Below are 18,047 nucleotides of genomic sequence, written 5' to 3'. Positions count from 1 at the left end.
ACCTGCATGAAGTGCCCAGGCTTCTCTGCCTGCTGTCACTAACATCTGTTCTCCACTCCACAGAGTATTAGACCAACACCATCAAACGATGCTGTGTCAATAGAATTCAAGCAAGTCACGCTTAAAGCTGGTGAAAATAGATACACCAAAGTTGCAAGTATTAGTTTTGATGGTAAGTCCCGTCCAATCAGTTTATAAGTGGTTGTTTTGTTGTGTTGTGAGATTTTCATCCAAACTTCACGACTAGTGAAAGAACATGTTGTAGAGTAGTTAAATCGTATTATTCTGCAACCCAAGTAGATGACACACCTGCTTTTGTGCTTGGTTATTGTGTTGTTGCGCGCATCGGACATATCTGTTTGTGTTGTAGTGCTTCTGTTATTGAGTTTCACCCTACCACCTTTCTGGCGAAGATCCTTTAATCCCTCTATATCCCTGCCTTTAATCCTTACCTATAATAATAAATATAATCCCACTGTAACATGGCCTTCTTTCGATCACAATATCTCGCATGCTACAAATATAGCTGAAGGCAGCAAGTGTTATGTAACGACTGACTGAGGCCCCATTCAATCATTACTCTGAAGAATGAGATCCATGAATCCATTGGCATGTCCAGCTGCTGTGAAATGAGACGGTTACTGTGAGGACGAGAGTGTTATATAAGTCAACCGTGAGCAGAAGACGCTTGTCAAATTGTTGCCAGCTCATCGTCCATCACCGAGGCTTTCTGCTATGCATCAGAAGACATAATGTGTGCCACTTTTTTTTTGTTATTTTTGGCTTTAGAGCAAATGATTGACACAAAGCATACAAAGCAAAAAAAAAACTCTATACACTCTGGAATGTGATCTTCTAGGAGAAAAGCCATAATAATGGCTTTATGTAACTCTTAGATTTGCACCATGTTGAGCTCCTGATGGTAAGGAATATGCAACTAATTTAGCTTTTCCTTTCTCTTCTTTTTTTCCCCAGCGTCAAAGGTGAAAAGACCATCACAGATATCTGGTAAAATAACAGTGAAAGCAAAAGAAAAAAGCTACTCGAAACTTGAAATTCCATATCAAGCTGAAGTTTTAGAAGGGTATGAACACTCTCTTCAATATTTAATATCGCTTCATAAAGATAAGATATCTATGTAATTGTTGTCATTAAGGCAGAGATTAGATAATGTCTTGCTCTTTTAAAAGTATTAAGTTAAAAAAAAAAACTATATAAAGCTTTGAGTTGATGGTAGACTGTGGACTTCGGGGGTAGACTTTTCTGTTTATATAAAGATGTCTCCATTCCCTCACCTCCATGTGTTTGCCTGGCAGGTATCTGGGCTTTGATCACACAGTCACCCTGTTCCACATCAGAGACAGCCCCCCAGACCCACAGGACAGGCCCATAGTCCTCACCAACACCTTCAACTTCCCCATCCTCATCCATGATGTCTCTCTGCCGGAAGAGGCCAAAACCATGTTCAAAGTGAGTGTGTGTGTGTGTGTGTTTGTGTGCCTATGTATGTGTGTATGGAAACATACCCAGCTCACAGGGTTCACACAGAGCTCAATTTATTGAAAAGTGTGTGTGTGTGTGTGTGTGTGTGTGTGGGCATGTAATTTTCCTCTAAACAAATCTTGGGCTGATTAGCCCGTCATGACATACTGTATGCAAGTGCAATCAAGCGACGATCAATCTCTACCTCTGCTGCTCCCCCACCTCCTCCTCCACCTCCTCTTACCTCTCACCTTATCTCACCTAATTTCTCCTCTCTGTCCTCTACATGTCCTCCCCTCTGTCTGACAAATAATCCCTTCTGCCCCCTCCTCTTATTTTTCCTCCTGCTATATCTCTCTGTCCTCCTTTCCCCCCTTTCCTCCGCTATATCTCTCTGTCCTCCTTTCCCCCTCTCCTCCTGCTATATCTCTCTGTCCTCCTTTCCCCCCTTTCTTCTGCTATATCTCTCTTTCCTCCTTTCCCCCTTTCCTCCTCTCCTCCTGCTATATCTCTCTGTCCTCCTTTCCCCCCTTTCTTCCGCTATATCTCTCTTTCCTCCTTTCCCCCTTTCCTCCTGCTATATGTCTCTGTCCTCCTTTCCTCTCCTCCTGCTATATCTCTCTTTCCTCCTTTCCCCCCTCTCCTCCTGCCCACTCTGTTCCTCTCTCTCTCCATCTGCATCTGACCTCCCTCCTCCCTCCTGTTCCTCTCCTCCCCGTAGGTGCAGAACTTCAGCGAGCCGGTGTTGGTGCCGCCGCGCGAGGCCCGCTACATCTTCTCGCTGCACTTCCGCCCCTCGCGGCCCTCCATCCACATCGACAGCAACATCCTGCTGGTCACCAACGCCTCGCGCTTCCACCTGCCCGTGCGCGCCTACACCGGCTTCCTGGAGGTACAGTGCGCCACGGCCAGCCACGAACTGTGTCGTTTGCTTGCTCATTCGCAGAGGCGGACATTCCTGTTTCCAAAGACTAAAAAGTCCTGCCAAATTATTTGATCCAAACATTTTGGAAACCAGCTCATCCTAATTAGTTGCCAGGTAGATCAGATAATTAGTGATATCACCTGTGTTCAGTGCACAGGTAGAAAGAATATATATGGCAGGACTCATACCAGAGACAGTTTGTAAAGCAAGACGATTCATATGATGGTAAATTCTGCTTTCATTGTGATGTAGGGTTCGCAACTGCCCCTCCCATTTAGGAGGCAAACGGGAGGTCCGGTGTCAATGTATTTCTATGGGAGAAATAAACCTTAAACCTAAACCATAAACCTCGGATTATGACCATTCCCTTAGCCCTACATTCAGCGATGCAAGTAACGAACCCATATTCTACAAGGCACACGTCTTTCTAACATTCCCACATTGAAATCGTATTTTCCAGCGAAATAAATACATAGAAAAATAACTTTGTTCACAATCTGTCCCTGTCTCCGCTAATAGCGCAGGCCACCTGTTATCAACGGCACCTGCTTCTGCTGCTTCTACACCGTTCTAAACTGATAATCTCGTCACTGATCACGCCCCTTTAGGAGGCGGAAGTGGTGCCATTTCATTCCATTGAAAAAACCCTTTATGATTCATCTTAGTAACTATAGTATCTTAGTATCTTAGTAACTATACGATCTTTGCTTTTACTCTCTGGAACCAGGAATGTCTGCCTCTGCTCATTCACCCACTGGTTTACTCACTCACCGGGCCACTCACTCACTCACCCTCCTCATAAAGACTCCTATTGTCACTGCGGTTTAAAACTGGTTTAACAGAGTGAGAATCAATAGTGATTCAGCACAACTGCATGTAGCCTGTAATGGGAGATGGTGTGGACTGTTGAGCTGTTATCTGCAGGGAATTATTCATTAGGCTTATTGTTTCTAATGCACCAAGTGCACTGTCCAATTTATAAAACATAAAATGTATCAAAAATGCAAGTGCAATTTATTAAAAAACGAATGCCGATGTGAGCGGTAAGAGACTTGTCTGGATGCTTTCAGCTGCAGTCAAACAAGTCAGAACACCATGGGCACAGATATCATCTCAGGTTGTTTTGGTTTGACATGGCGCCTCCTTGCTGAGTTTGAAAATAGCTGCTTGAATACATGTATTTTACTCACCGGAAAGTGTATGTCAAACTCAACCACTTCAGTGATTCAGACATGAATAGCACTTTGTCAGTTAGCTGATCTACTGTCTAACGTCTTCCTCTGCTTGTTCCCCAGCCCCTGGTGCTGCCACCCAGTCTAGAGGAGCACCTCCTGGACTTTGGGGTCCTCAGTGCCACCGACACCAGCAGCATTGTGTTCGTGGTGGTCAACAGTAATCCCATAGAGGTATAATGTCACCGCCTGCATACGATTGATTGATTGATTGATTGATTGACTGACTGACTGACTGACTGACTGACTGACTGACTGACTGACTGACTGACTGACTGACTGACTGACTGACTGACTGACTGACTGACTGACTGACTGACTGATTGACTGATTGTCCGTCCAGATCACAGTCATTTGAATTTGATTCTTTCCTCTTGTGTCTGGAACACCAACTTCCAAACACACATGTCCATCCTAGTGTACCGAGCCACTGTGTGTAGCGTCTTAAACTCACTTGCTTGACCTGTTTCTGAAAGGCTCATGTCCATTTTACTACAAAGCCAAAGGGCCCAGTATGTCTATAACTGCCAAAGATACAGATGGCATCAAATCTGCCTGTCATATCTGGATCCCCATTGTCCACTATGCCAATTTACTGTGTGTCTCTCTCTCTCTCTCTCTCTCTCTTTTCTCATTTTTTTCCCTTTTTACTTAAGTAAAGAAGCAGACAGGCTCTTCTTGACTTAGTGTTCCAGTTTTGTTGGTTGGTAATTTATATCTCCTCATGTGCGCTTATTTATTTTCATCGGTCTGGTGGTTTACTATTGTAAAATGACCTAGAAATCCGTCTGATTTCTAAACCATGCCATTCCTTTGTAAAAGCAGATGGCTTACATTCCATTTGCCGAAGTCATTCTTTTTTTTTTCCATGTTTACCTTCTGTTGGGTAAACATCATCCTCCCTGAACTTACAGGCTCAAAACATACAGATTGCTTCAGCAAATATTTAACAGGACACACATGATGGCGGCTCTAAAGATTGTCCCATGTAGTGCACCATACATTAGCCTTCACCTTGATGGCTGTGAGGGCTGCTCTCTGGGTTTGGTGTCTACCCATTGTGGTGGATCCACATGGTTACCTGAGGATTAGATAAAGTGAACAATGGATGACAGTTCTGGGTTAATAATGATGGGAGGTGGAGCTGTGTGAGACTGTCTGTAGTTACCTATTATCCTGATTATAACATCGCTTTTGTTCTCGAGCTCCAGTTGATAAAAGCAGCATATGACAGTAAATACGACATGGCTGTTATCAAAGATACTGAATGCAATGATGATTAACTCTATTTATTTACTATTTATTATTATTATTATTATTATTATTATTATTTACTATTTTTTATTATTATTGTTATTAATAATATATTTTATTTATTCTATCGCTCCCTTTACTTATGGTTGCATTTGTCTCCATATCAAACTGCTTCTAAGAGTCAGGTCTTTAAGCACTATTGTGTGCACTAACGCAAGGTGCTATCCTATACCTGCAACAAGTGTGACTGGCAGTATTGTTCTGTGTTTGTTGAAATGAATATCAAAACTGAAATTTTTTTAAAAAAGAGTATAATAAGATATTGAGAATATTGAAAAGATGTATGTGAAGGGTAGGTGAGTGTCTTAATCCCTTTCTAACCTGGCTGTTTTTTTCTGGCCCACAGCTGGTGATCAGGCCGTGGCTGGTGACTGGGGACAGTCTGTCCATGGAGCTACTGAGGACGGAGAGGGGCAACAGAACCACAGCGCTGGCCCGGTCCAAAGACCTCCACAACGCCACAGCCTCCACACACAAAACGGTAAACTCACTGCCACAGAGGGATAGGGTATGCCAGGCACGAGCACGACCACAATGTTCCGTCCAGACTTGCACTTGTTTTTAAACCGTATCTCTCTATTTTTGTCATGCTGGGCCTTTCGCCTTCCTTGGAAAAAGGTTCTGTGCCAACCAAATGAGCATCAATATGTAAACTGCCTGTGTTCAGTAAGGAAGGAAGGCTGGGGTCCTCCCCTGTGGTGTGGTTAACACTTCAAAGGCACTGAGTCTAGTCTGCGTGAGTGCTTTCATGCTAAAGCTTGATAGTGTATACTGGCTCATTGCACATACCTACAGTAGATACATAAGAGTATCTATAGCAGAACGAAAACCGAAATGGCAGAATGAATCATTTGGAGACGACATGTTTGTGTAAATTACTAAATTAATGATGCGGTTGTTCTTGTTTGATGTTCAGATGTGGTAAAAGAGGAACATTCTTTTTTTGGTACATCAGCTGATGTTACTTCCTGTTTTGTTTTGAGTGATTCTAACTGATATGCAGGATGTTTCTTGTGAACAGCCATTGCATTGGGAAATACACAGCATATCTTTTAACTTGCTTTTACACTATTATAAGGATTATTGTGTTGTTGTAGTTCATTTCCTTCCCACATACTGGTGTCTTTTTTATTATTATTATTATAGCTTTAGTGGACCTGCATTAGGGAAGTCCATCTGGAGAGTAGTGCATTACTGCCGTATATCATGATAATCCCTGTCAATGATCACGTTCTCTCTTCTCAGTGCAAACACTCCAAACAAAGAGAGGCTGATGCAAAGAGACTCAGGCCATTCAAACACCTAGACATTTATTATTGAAGCTCGTTTTTTTCCCCACTGTCTACAGTATATGAGGTCATATCCATGACCGTTGCTGGCTCACTGTTGCACCTTTAAAAGGCTAAATAAATATTCCCCTCGGCAGTTATCTGCCCTGGGCCTCCTCAGCGGCGTCAGAGATAGGAGCGGGAATATGGCACCCCTGTGAAGGCGCCATTGTTTGTTATAGCACAAACACACAGCTCATTTGAGTCATAGGGAAAACAGTATGGAAATGTGATTTTTTGTGTGTGTGTGTGTCTCTCTCTCTCTCTAGGTCATTCTGGCCTCTGGTTATTATGCAGCCTTCCGGGTAACGTTGGTTGCTAAGGACCTGGAGGGTGTGTACGACGGGGCGGTGCACATCACAACAGATTACGAGGTGAGTCGCTACGCTCAGCCATGTTCGCTAGTCATAACTCTTTTACTCTGTTTACACTGCAACTGTTATTGGGAGACCATGTTTCAGGCTTTCTCTTAACTGCATGGTTACACTGGTCCAACCTCATAGACTTTGAACAGTCTCTTGTGCACTGAATCAGACCTATTTCTGTTGCCCTTATAGAAATCACTTGGTTGATTGATTTATTTGCGACTTGATCATATCGTCTGTGGGCTTGCGCCATACTATCAAAGTCTTTTGACTATTGAAGAGCTTCCTCGACGCAGATTTTTTTTATGGATGTGTTTTCATGCCTAGATGTGTTTGTGTATCCTTTTTCAGATATTGACCATTCCGGTGAAGGCTGTGGTTGCAGTGGGCAGTCTGGCCAGTTCCCCAAAACACATCATCTTTCCCCCATCCTTCCCAGTAAGATATACAGTAGCATAGTGTACCTACTGAAAGCATGTTTGAGCTTGGCATACATGTACTGAAGTAATCAGATGATGCCAACAAAACTGTTGCCTTATTGCATTACCATTTCTAAAATATAGCAAAACTTATTCAGTATGGAGTGTGTGTCTGTCTGGTGGTGTACAGTATGTAACAGTCATGTTGTGCCACACGCAGGGTAAAGTGGTGCACCAGTGTTTGAGCATCAGCAGCTCCTTCTCCCAGAAGGTGAAGGTGCAGCACATCATCTCGCTGACAGAAGACCCACGCTTCTACCACAAGCGCCTCAAGAACAGCAAAGACGAGCTTGAACCCAAACGCAGGTCCAAGGTACTGTACAGAGGCAGCTTCTCATTCCAGTCACTGTCAGCCGAAGTAGTTTCTTGTATCAGAAAGTGATGCACTCATCATGAATCGATCGACATGAAACAGCCTAAAACATAAAAACACAAAACATCAAAGCCTAAAGACACAAAAGAAGTTCAGAGGCACTGTGCTGGAGTTGAGGTGTTTAAGATAAGGTTGAGGTGTTTAAGATAAAAAAAAAAAAAAAACAGGCGACGGTGACCTTGACCATTTTCTGGCATAGAAACTTTCCTTGCTTTAAGCCCTCCACCACCTTTGAAAGTCACCACCTCCATACAGACACACACACACACACACACAGAGGAGTGTTGGCAGTAGTAGGCATCTACAAGGACGTGTGCTGGAAGACTCATTAGTAACGTGATCTCCCTCTCGTAAACAGCACTGTGAAAAACACCCCTCAGCAATGTCTGTACACTTCACAACAAACATGGACACACAGTCTGAATTGGGTCTTTATTATTTGCTGAAGTGTTGTGTTTGTTGTTTCTTGCAGGTCGCAAATATTTATTTTGATGCCAGTTTGCAGTGTGGCAATCACTGTTATGTAGGACTGCCTTTTCTGAGAAAATGTAAGTACAGATCATATTTGAATCGAAAAAGTTCCCCATTTTATCTTGGTATCTCTGGTACTGCCCTCATAAACCTACTTGGAAGGGTGTCTAAGGCTCTATGATCCTAATCCAAGTAGTATACCCAACTAAACTTATCTCCTACTCGACTGAGCTTATTTCCCTCTGCCTTACAATTAAAGAAATGATAAGTTTACAATATAGCCAACATCTGCTAATTAATCCGTCACCTCGGCGTGACGTTTCATTATGCATTAATGCACTCACATCTGCTTGCAGAAACAATAGAGCTTCACTGCCTGAAATTCTGGTGCTTGGGGCTCTATTCATTGAAATTGAAAAAGTGAAATTATTGATGTTCAAGTAGTGATTTGTCCAAGCAGTACAGTAATTTCCCGCATTTAAGCCGCATTGTGTATAAGCCGCAGGACAGTGTTTTATGCAAGTTAAAAGAAACAAAACCATATTAACTGCCCTCCTGTATTAACCTCATAGCGGTAGAAATTTAGCAAAATCAATGTATAAGCCGCGGCTAATAGTCGGGAAATTGCGGTATGTATGTATGATTTGATTTTTATTCCACATGAATGAGCGAGCCTGTGTCCCCTATGCCCTCCTCTCAGATGAGCCAAAGCCCCACGGGCCTGTAATGCAGGAGGACCTGTTTGATGGGGATGCAGACCTGCACCAGATGCTGCTCAGGACCTGGGAGGAGATCAGAGACAGCTCCAGACACGAGTTAGTAGCCCATGGCTGTGCCACTGGCGTTTATTTGGGGAAAGAGTATGGTCGTCAACACCATCATTATCATTGATCAAAGAGTTGGCTCGAAAATGCACATTATTATGTTGATTATGTTTGCAGTAAATTATTATTTTGGGGTGGGATGGGGGGGTTGTTCGCTTTGGATAACAGCAACCATTAACTAAACACAAACATAATGTTTGGCAATGTTATGTTATGTTCTTGTCGATGTTCTTGTCATCAAGCTCAATCTGCTCAATTTGAAGGGTGGAAGGCGTCTTCGAGGTGAACACTGACCTGCAGAAGAACGTGCAGGCTCGAGTCAGTGCGCGCATGATGTGGCCCTCGCTGGTCCAGTCGTCATGGCAGATCATCTTCCCCCTCACCAACACCAACAGCTCCTCCGTAAGCATCTCCACATCTCATATCACTCTACACTGCACAACGCTAGTGTGTCAGTCTGCAGCTTAGCTTTTCAGTCTAAATGTCATAGTCTAACCTTTTTAGTTTACATACTAGCATAGCCTGTTACTCTACATACCCCCTGTGATCTACTTTTGACACATAGTTGGCACGGTAAGAAGGAAGTGTAGGCGTAAAGTAAACTAAAAGTAGACTAAAATTAGCACAATCAATCACCCTGCACAATATTTTGTTGTTGTTTTTTCTGTGACCATACATTCCTAGACATGTCTAGATGAGTTGTCCGAGAGTGAGCTTTAAAGAAGTTCTGTGAACTACACTAGCTTCACCCTTTTGAAGAAATCCTTACGCTGTTCTTGTGCTTTTTTGCAGGAAGTGGAAGTTTTACTTGAAAATCCAGCCGATGTTCCTGTGTACGTTCAGATCGTCCCCCTGGCCCTCTACCCCAACCCTGCAGCGTTCGCTGAAAAACTCTTAGAGAGGTAAAGTCCCTGAGTACAGATATCTTTTACAAACACAATGTGTTTATCACCACGTACAGTGAGATATTCTTTCCCGTAACTGTACAGTTTAATGCTGTTTTTGAGTAGTATTGTTTCATTGTGTGTGTGTGTGTGTGTTTCTCGCTCTTCTTCTGCAGGCTCCCAGTCAAAAATCTCCCCATTGACACAACCACTTTAGAGTTCCAAATCCACAGGAATCAGGTGAGTAACGTGTTCTGTCATTACCTCCATGTTTCTGTGGAGATACAGTGCTTCTAGTGAGCTTGGCCTCTCCACAGCTCATGGTTTAGGAAATGCGTCGTGTATTTGGGTTTCTCCCTTTTATTGCATGAGATCGTGAGTTCTCTCCCCATGGTTTGCCTAATTATGTTTTTTATACTTTTAATAGTTGTAGATAATCTATGGAGATTTCCCAGCATGCAACTGGGCAGTTAAGTTGAATTCAATAGAAAAGACCACACGCATTCGTTTATTATTGACCACCCCCTGCACCACATGTTCTGTGTGTGACATTTAAAATATTTTTGAAAACGAGAATAAAAATGATGTTTTTTTATTATTATTATTGGTGGCCTCACATTCACAATGATCCGTAGCGTTCTGCCTCTCGGCTGATATGGCTATTGTGTGGGAGTCGTTTAGCCAATCAGATAAATAAAAATAAAGCCAAAGTCGAGTGTGAGTGTGTGTGTGTGTGTGTGTGCGTGCATTAGTGTGTATGGTACCAGGGACCCCACTTTGTCTCCGTTTTCATTTCCTTGAGAAGCCATTTGAATGCATGAGGCTCTAACCCACACATGCACAGGTCTGAAATAGTATCTAATTTCCCCAGAAGTCACACTCCCTTTCTTCCTTTTTTCTCTCAAACTCAGAAGTGGAGGCGTGTTTTTATTTTTTTTCTCTCGAACTCGGAAGTGGTAGCATGGTATGCGTCTTGGAATGCTGGCATGTGTTTGCCTGAAGACATGCCAGCATTTTTTTTTCTCTCTCTCCACTGTACAGCACTGTACCTTCTCTTCACTTTGCATTTGCAGTTTGCTGTTTTCAAATGTAGATCCCATGCAACTCCATGTATTGGGATAGAGAGCCTGTGTTTTTTTATTTTATTTATTTATTTAGTTAGTTATTTTTATGTGTGTTTTGTTTATCTACATTATCTGATCCCTCAGAGCCTGAGACATTCTAACACCTTATTGAATTCGAAAAAGAAAACGACTCCCTCTTAGGTCTTAATTGAGTAGGAGACGGAGTACAAGTGATTTTCTGTGATTTGTGCTTTCCAGAGCTCTCTGACGAGAACCAGCGGCGGCTTCACAGAGGGGCAAACTCGGCCGTTTGTCCACAACCTGCACCTCCTCTCAGGAGAAGCCAAAAGCTTCTCGGTGAAATTCAGCCCCATCAGCAACCACACACTGACCTCCTTACTCCTCATCAGGTACACAGCTACTGTACACGGCCCTCCTCCATTGATTTCCATTCTGTTTAATATAGCACCACCTGTGGTACAAAATGATGTTTATACAGTATATTACAAGAGAGCCGGGGTCGACACTAGCTGGTTTGCATGCAAACGTTATATGGGCAACACGGCAAAGGCTGTGTTGCAAACGGCTGTTTCCTCACTCTTGGTTGAGGTCATATTTTAAATGTTTTTAAATTAAAACTGCTCCACATCCCATGTTTAAACAGGGCACACTATTTTTGCTTTTACAGTAGATTCAAAATAGCAAACAAACTCTGGCACGATCTTAGATTTAAAGCCAGTGGTACATTTTATGCTTAGATTTGCAAGTTAATCATGGGTTTGGCCAGGAGGGTTGGGGAAATGTTTGTTTCCCTCATTCCCTGTGCCTTGGCAATGCCTTAGAGATATTTTGGTCTGAGATAATTGGCTGAACGTGATTTTTCTTTCTTTTTTTTTCCGGGGGTCTACAGAAGCGAGTTTGTTTCATCCATTTGTAACTTTCTCGAGGCCAAAACGTTTAGCCCACTCATAAACAAGCATCAAAACTCCCAGAAAAGCCGTAGCCAATGGCCAGTTGGCCCCCTTCTCTCTCTCTACTCTTCCCAGAGTGTTTTTACCGTGCATAGGGTACAGTACATGTGGAGTGTGGTTATGGCGCAGTTGCAGCAATGGATTAGTGCCTTATCTAATAAAGCTGTCTTGTCTGCCCATGACATGTGAGCAAAGCGATCACAAGAGTAAATGGATGCAGAGGTCAGGAGTGTGTGCTGGACCGTCGTCAAGAAGACCCCCCCCCCCCCCCCCTTTATAACTTAGCCCGCACTGGCAGGGCCAATAAGAGATGACCTTTTAGATTTTGAGATGAGCTCGTATTTCTTCTGAAGATCACACATGAAAATTTACTGATATATCAGCGGTTAGTTATTATCGAGATCCAGGAATTTCTCAGACTCGGCCATAAAATGTGTCCTTAGTAATTGAACCAAGCAAAGTAATTCCAGACTTTCTTGGAAATGCAATAAAAAAAATAAAAAAATAATGAATGAATAAAATGAATATCGATATGAGTCATGACCCTCCGCAAGCCCCTAGTATACACAGCTGTGAAGCCCGTAGACTCGTTTATGGTTTGGCTCGGCACAAGACCCCACACCCTAATCATTTAATCTTCCAGTGAATCTGACTCCAATGGCTGACGCATGGAAGGCGCTTTCAGGGTGAAATCTGATTATGGGCACTGATGTAAATGCTAGCGGGGTTGTAAACTCCTCTCTGGCCTTTCTGACTGTGTTATGCCATTGGCTAAGATGGCTGGGGCTTGGCTCCTTTTCATTACTGGAAAAGTATGCAATTTATTGTTGCTGAAAGACTATTACTTTGAAATCTGTTTATGGGCAGCCTCGTAAACGCTAGCTTTGTTGTAGACTTGGCTATTAGTTTTGACTAGTAATAACTTCATCTGTAATAAATGTTCATAATAATAATAAGTCACCATTTAGATGGTTTTTATATGCATGTGAATTTAGTGTTGTTCTGTTCTCTAATTGTAAATGAAGAATAGTGTATTTATGTATTTGTGTGTTGTGGTGTTGGACGTGTACTTTGCGACAAACCTCCATTTTCATTGTGTGTGTGCGTTCCTCTTCCAGGAACAACTTGACGGTGGTGGACTTCTTGCTGGTGCATGGCCAGGGCACCTACGAGAGCCTGAAGATGGCGGGCAAGCCCCCTGGGCCAGGCAGCTCCCTGCGCTTCAAACTGACCGAGGCGCTCCTGCGGGACTGCTCAGAGAGTGAGTATGAGCTCAGCGTGCTGTGTGTGGGGCAGCAGTGAGTTTGGCCTTAAAGGGACACTTCACCTATTAGCATTAAAGGGACACTTCACCAATTAGCATTAAGCTTTGTGTCTTTAGAAAACCAGTCATGTTTTTGAATGGTTGTGCATCCTTCCCTCAGTTTGCCTTGAGATGGGAGAAATACGGATTTCAGTGAAACCCGTGAATAGGACTTCCTGCTTTCAATGGTGTAAAATGATGATTTTTACATCATTGAAAGCAGGAAGTCCAACATTGAAATCCGTAGTTGAGTAGTTGAATCCGTAGCAACTGAGGGAATGATGCACAACCATTCAAAAACATGACTGGTTTTCTAATGATACAAAGCTTAATGCTAATCGTTGAAGTGTCCCTTTAAACGCAAGGCAGTGTGGCCACCAGGGCCCCAGAGACAGGGCGGACACTTGCATGGCGAAAACACTTGTGATGGGTACATGATGATAATATATAATATATGTTGTTGTTGTGATATTACTGATGTTGTTTTATTATTGGTGTGTGTGTGTGTAATGCGTCATATGTTAACATGGCGCCAAAAAAAGATCTGTCAATTCACTGTTCTAAAGAGTGTTTAGTCATATTTTGACAGTGATAGTTTGCTTCCTGTTTCTTCAGTAATTCATATTGTCTGGTTTTCTTATCAGTATTCTCCCCCCCCCCCCCCCCTTTGTGGCCTTTCTCAGAAGTGAAGCTGAAAGAGCCCAACTTTAGCCTTAGAAGATCCTTTAAAGTGGAGAACACAGGCCGGCTGCCCCTGCACATCCAAGCCATGGAGATCAACGGCTACGCCTGCGAGGGCTACGGCTTCAAAGTCGTCAACTGTCAAGAGTTTGTGCTCAATCCAAACGTGTCCAAAGACATTGTTATAATGTGAGTGGTTTTATGCAGAAAGTTCTACTTGTTGTTAGTCAATTTTACATAGTGTATCAAATGATACATTTTTAATGTATGTAGTGCCCTGTGTACAGTGTGCAACCAAGCAAAAGCAAAGAGAAATGTAATCATCAAAAAACAGAACTGGCAGTGTAGACATACCAGTAGATCAATGTAGAACCACTGTAGCGTTCACATACAATTATATTTCATGTTTAAGGGAAGGTACATTTGTCCAGATTGTGTGTCATGACCGTGTTTGTGTGTGTGTGTGTGTGTGTGTGTGTCTGTCAGGTTCACACCAGACTTCACAGCGTCTCGTATTATCCGTGAGCTGCGGCTGGTGTCGGCGGGCGGCTCGTCGTTTGCCTTCGTGCTGAACGCCTCTCTGCCCTACCACCTGCTGGCGTCGTGCGCTGAGGCCCTGCCCCGGCCCTCCTGGGAGCTGGAGCTCTACGTCATCATCTCCATCATCATGAGGTGCCAATGACTTTCATGGCCTGTTTGTGTGTTTGTGTGTTTGTGTGTTTGTGTGTTTGTGTGTTGTGTGTTGTGTGTTGTGTGTTGCAGGGATTAAAGTTTTCCGGCACCGTGCCGGAATTCCGGCGTGCAGCCATTGACTGCGTTCATTTTTTAAAAAATATTATTTATTTGCTAACGCTATTGAAAAACACGCAGCATTCGTTAAGCTGAATTTCCTTTCCCTGCTCTCCCTCTCTGTCACTCAGCGTCACGCTCCCTTTAATACACAAACACACACACACACACACTCAGACACAGACACAGTCTCCCCTTCGTGCACACCGAGTCTCCTTAACGAGATCATCCCTGGAAGCGTGGTCGCACTGATGCACCTGACGCTGCGGGTGGAAGCTTAAGTTCTTCCGCAAATTTTGTAGACTATGCGTGCAACTTTACCAAACAGTATAGAAGTAAACGAATTCTCCTTGGCCCACTCTCGTGCGCACTGACACCCGCTCCTCGACATGCACATTTAATCCAAACAAAACATTCACAATCGTGAACGCAATGACGCACAGAAGACGACTAGCTGAATTATTGTTAAATACGGTTAGCATCAGTAGGCTATGCTGCACACATCTGATTAAAACTCTGCATTCAAGTTGACTGACCATCTCAATACCAATGTTTTTCAACTCCAAGATTTAAAGGGCCTGTCCCAAGGAGGAAAAGTATGAGCTTACCTTGAAACTTAAACACACGTGGGGACACTGAACAGTCCAACCAGCTAGAGTATGATAAACTAGCCAACTATGCTACTTTGTTTACAATATTTTGAGGCTTCAATCAAACAGCTGAATTTAAGAGGTGAAGTTGTAATGTGAATAGCAGGCTATAAGCTGCATAAAGTTTGCTGTTATGAATCTCAGAAATGTCAGTATATAGAATGTATAAATAATTGTGTGTGTGTGTGTGTGTGTGTGTGTGTGTGTGTGTGTGCTTTACATCTTGTTAAAAAATCATTAAATAAATAAATTCACATTATATGAAAGCAAAGCGATAAAAAGTCAGACATGAGGCGACCACCACACATTGCCTTCTAATCTGTGGGAAACACTGTTATTACTCTTTAGAAAGAGAATAATTGTCTTTTTTTTAATACCTTAACTTAAATGGTTTGCAACTAAATCTTATTCTTCAAATGCCTGCCTTCCAATTTCACATATCCTTGACACCTTATGATTGTAGGTCAATTTGTAACCTGTCAAAGACAAAGATTAGCAGCAAAACTTGATATAAAAAGAAATCCTAAATGCTACATAACAAGTAGCATATTGTAGTGTGTTGGACTACTATTGCCTATTGGCCTTTCTTGGTGTCCAACATCACAAACAACGCCTGTGTCGTGTGCAAACACTCCAAAAAATAAACCGGTTTCCAATCGATCGACCAACATAGTGTCGTATAGAGTCGCATGCACGAGTCTAAAAAAGTTCAGGCTCAGGATTTTTTTTTGCTTTAATCCCTGGTGTTGTGTGTTGTGTGTTGTGTGTTGTGTGTTGTGTGTTGTGTGTTGTGTGTGGCATAATGTGTTTGAAGTCTGCAGTATTTGCCTGAAACGGGAAGAAAAAGAGATATTTACCGATAATAACTTTTAGCATCTTGAACTGAAACTTTGCATTGCATTGCATTAGTACTTTTATAGTTGCATAACATCACGCTGACATAGTCTCCTTCACAATTAGATCAAACTGCAGTGAAAGCTTTTGGTCAAACTTTGTGTCATCAATCATTGTGTTTAAACACTGAGCCTTTATGTTTAATGAGGCCACAGCACAGTCAGCAGCAGTACGTACAGGGGTTAAATGAAATTTGCGCAAAATATCAAATTAGTATGTTTTTAGCTCTCGGCCAGTGCAGTCAATCAAGGGAACCACATAACAGAATTGTCATGACTCCGTGCCAGCCACCAATGTCCTCAGCTCTGCATCACTGGTCTAGGGATCCATGTGAATCGGGTCTTGTTTTGGTCTATCAGTGATTAGAAACAGTCGGGCTCATTGAGTACATGCGTAGTAAGATTCAGTCAGTGTTGGAGATGAAGCAGAATGTCACGCTCCTTTCAGTGGTCCGTTAGTTGTGCGTCGTCTCCGATGGCAACCATTGGAGAGCATCTCTCATGTCATTATGCCTCTGCCTGCAGTGGTTGACCGTGGGTGCGTGTGTGCATAGTTCTGTCTGTTGCAACACAGTGTTTATGCAATATCTCTCCCAGAGAGTTTCAAGGAGTCTGGCATACTCTGCCACAATTAGAGCTCAATGAACTGATTGACTACACAAGGTCATGGTGAATCAGTGTGTCTCAGGCCAAGTCATACATAATTCCAGCCAATTTTAACATTGCTGCAGAAACATGAACGAGCTCAAATATCCACTAACTTTCACCAGACTGAAATTGTGCTCAAATATCAATAACCTTCGCCAGAATTGCGTGCCTCACATTTGACAGCCATCACGTGTGTGTGTGTGTGTGTGTGTGTGTGTGCGTCGTCCATTTTTGCAACCAGTACAGAAAATCTGTTATCGCATCTGTTCACTTCTAAAACTTCTGATTACTGATTACTAGCCAGTAATGTTGAGTGAGACAGGAAGTGAGCGCCATGCTGCTCTGTGTGTCCTCTGCAGCTCCATGTTCCTGCTGGTGCTGGTCACAGCTTACCTTGAAGCCTTGGGCATCTGGGAGCCGTTCAAGAGACGCCTGTCCTTCGAGGGATCCAACTCCTCCATGGAAACGGGGCGACCTTTTGACCTCAGGGAAATAGTGCGAATTCATAACGATTCAAAGTAAGTTTGGCTCTGGGAATTTTTTCTGTTTTGTATTTTTTTTTGTGGGGGGGGGGGGGGTTCTGAATCATTATTTTTCCTAGTGCTTTCAACATCTGTAGTGAATTTGAAACATGCTGAACGCTCAGCCATATCAGCCCCCAGAGACGGGGTGTTTCACAAAAGCTTAAATGTTTTCTTTTGAAAATGTGACCCACTCTCACCACAGTATCCCTCCTAACATGGCGTTCCAGAGCTTCAAGCTAGTTTCTGTTAAACATATTAAACTGAAGCACTGTTGCACGTCTTTGATGAGAAAAAGAATGTAGTTACGATAGTAGTTTCATAGTGGTAATTGCTTATCTAAATCTATTCTCAACAGCACAAACGATAACCACAGCGACAGTAACCACTCCTCACGGGGAGGTGCGTACAACAACAGGCCAGGTGGGAGACAAAACGCGGCGCCGTCCCACCACAACAACAGCAACGGCCACCTGGATCGGCTCTCCAAAGGGGGCACGAGCAGAGCCGCTATGCAAGCCATCCCCAGCACACACAAGGGCCACGACAGCCCCACGGCCCAGCCAGTCAACCGCAAGGGGGGCCGCGGCTCCAGAGCCCAGAATCAGCCCCAACAGAACCAGAACCAGAACCAACAGAACCAACAGAACCAGAACCAGAACCAAGCGCACCAGGAGAGCAGCCAGCGCCGCTGCTCGGACGACTCGGACTACAGCAGCCTGGTGGAGACGATGGACCGAGACCTGGACCAGCCCGAGTCACCAGCCGCCACAGAGGTGTTCCAGGAGCAGGCCACGCCATCAGCACAGGCCACACACAGCAAAGGTACAGTTACAGCAGGCTCAGCAAA

General features: G+C 43.4%; 1 protein-coding gene across 1 annotated transcript in view; it reads left to right on the top strand.

Annotated features, from left to right (window-relative positions):
• Positions 1-18,047, top strand: part of LOC134071623 (transmembrane protein 131-like) — a 40,869-nt gene that overhangs the window by 14,666 nt on the left and 8,156 nt on the right. Inside the window, exons 12-31 of the mRNA XM_062528415.1 lie at positions 64-172; positions 976-1,084; positions 1,317-1,470; positions 2,204-2,374; positions 3,703-3,813; positions 5,300-5,434; positions 6,551-6,655; positions 6,998-7,084; positions 7,286-7,438; positions 7,971-8,046; positions 8,670-8,784; positions 9,057-9,195; positions 9,586-9,695; positions 9,854-9,917; positions 11,000-11,151; positions 12,831-12,973; positions 13,699-13,885; positions 14,183-14,368; positions 17,036-17,194; positions 17,556-18,022. Of these exons, the coding sequence (XP_062384399.1) occupies positions 64-172; positions 976-1,084; positions 1,317-1,470; positions 2,204-2,374; positions 3,703-3,813; positions 5,300-5,434; positions 6,551-6,655; positions 6,998-7,084; positions 7,286-7,438; positions 7,971-8,046; positions 8,670-8,784; positions 9,057-9,195; positions 9,586-9,695; positions 9,854-9,917; positions 11,000-11,151; positions 12,831-12,973; positions 13,699-13,885; positions 14,183-14,368; positions 17,036-17,194; positions 17,556-18,022 (2,932 nt within the window). The remainder of the gene's footprint in view (positions 1-63; positions 173-975; positions 1,085-1,316; positions 1,471-2,203; positions 2,375-3,702; positions 3,814-5,299; positions 5,435-6,550; positions 6,656-6,997; positions 7,085-7,285; positions 7,439-7,970; positions 8,047-8,669; positions 8,785-9,056; positions 9,196-9,585; positions 9,696-9,853; positions 9,918-10,999; positions 11,152-12,830; positions 12,974-13,698; positions 13,886-14,182; positions 14,369-17,035; positions 17,195-17,555; positions 18,023-18,047) is intronic.

This window comes from Sardina pilchardus, chromosome 23 (assembly GCF_963854185.1).
Source record: "Sardina pilchardus chromosome 23, fSarPil1.1, whole genome shotgun sequence".
NCBI lineage: Eukaryota > Metazoa > Chordata > Actinopteri > Clupeiformes > Clupeidae > Sardina > Sardina pilchardus.
This window is presented reverse-complemented; position numbering and strand designations above follow the sequence as displayed.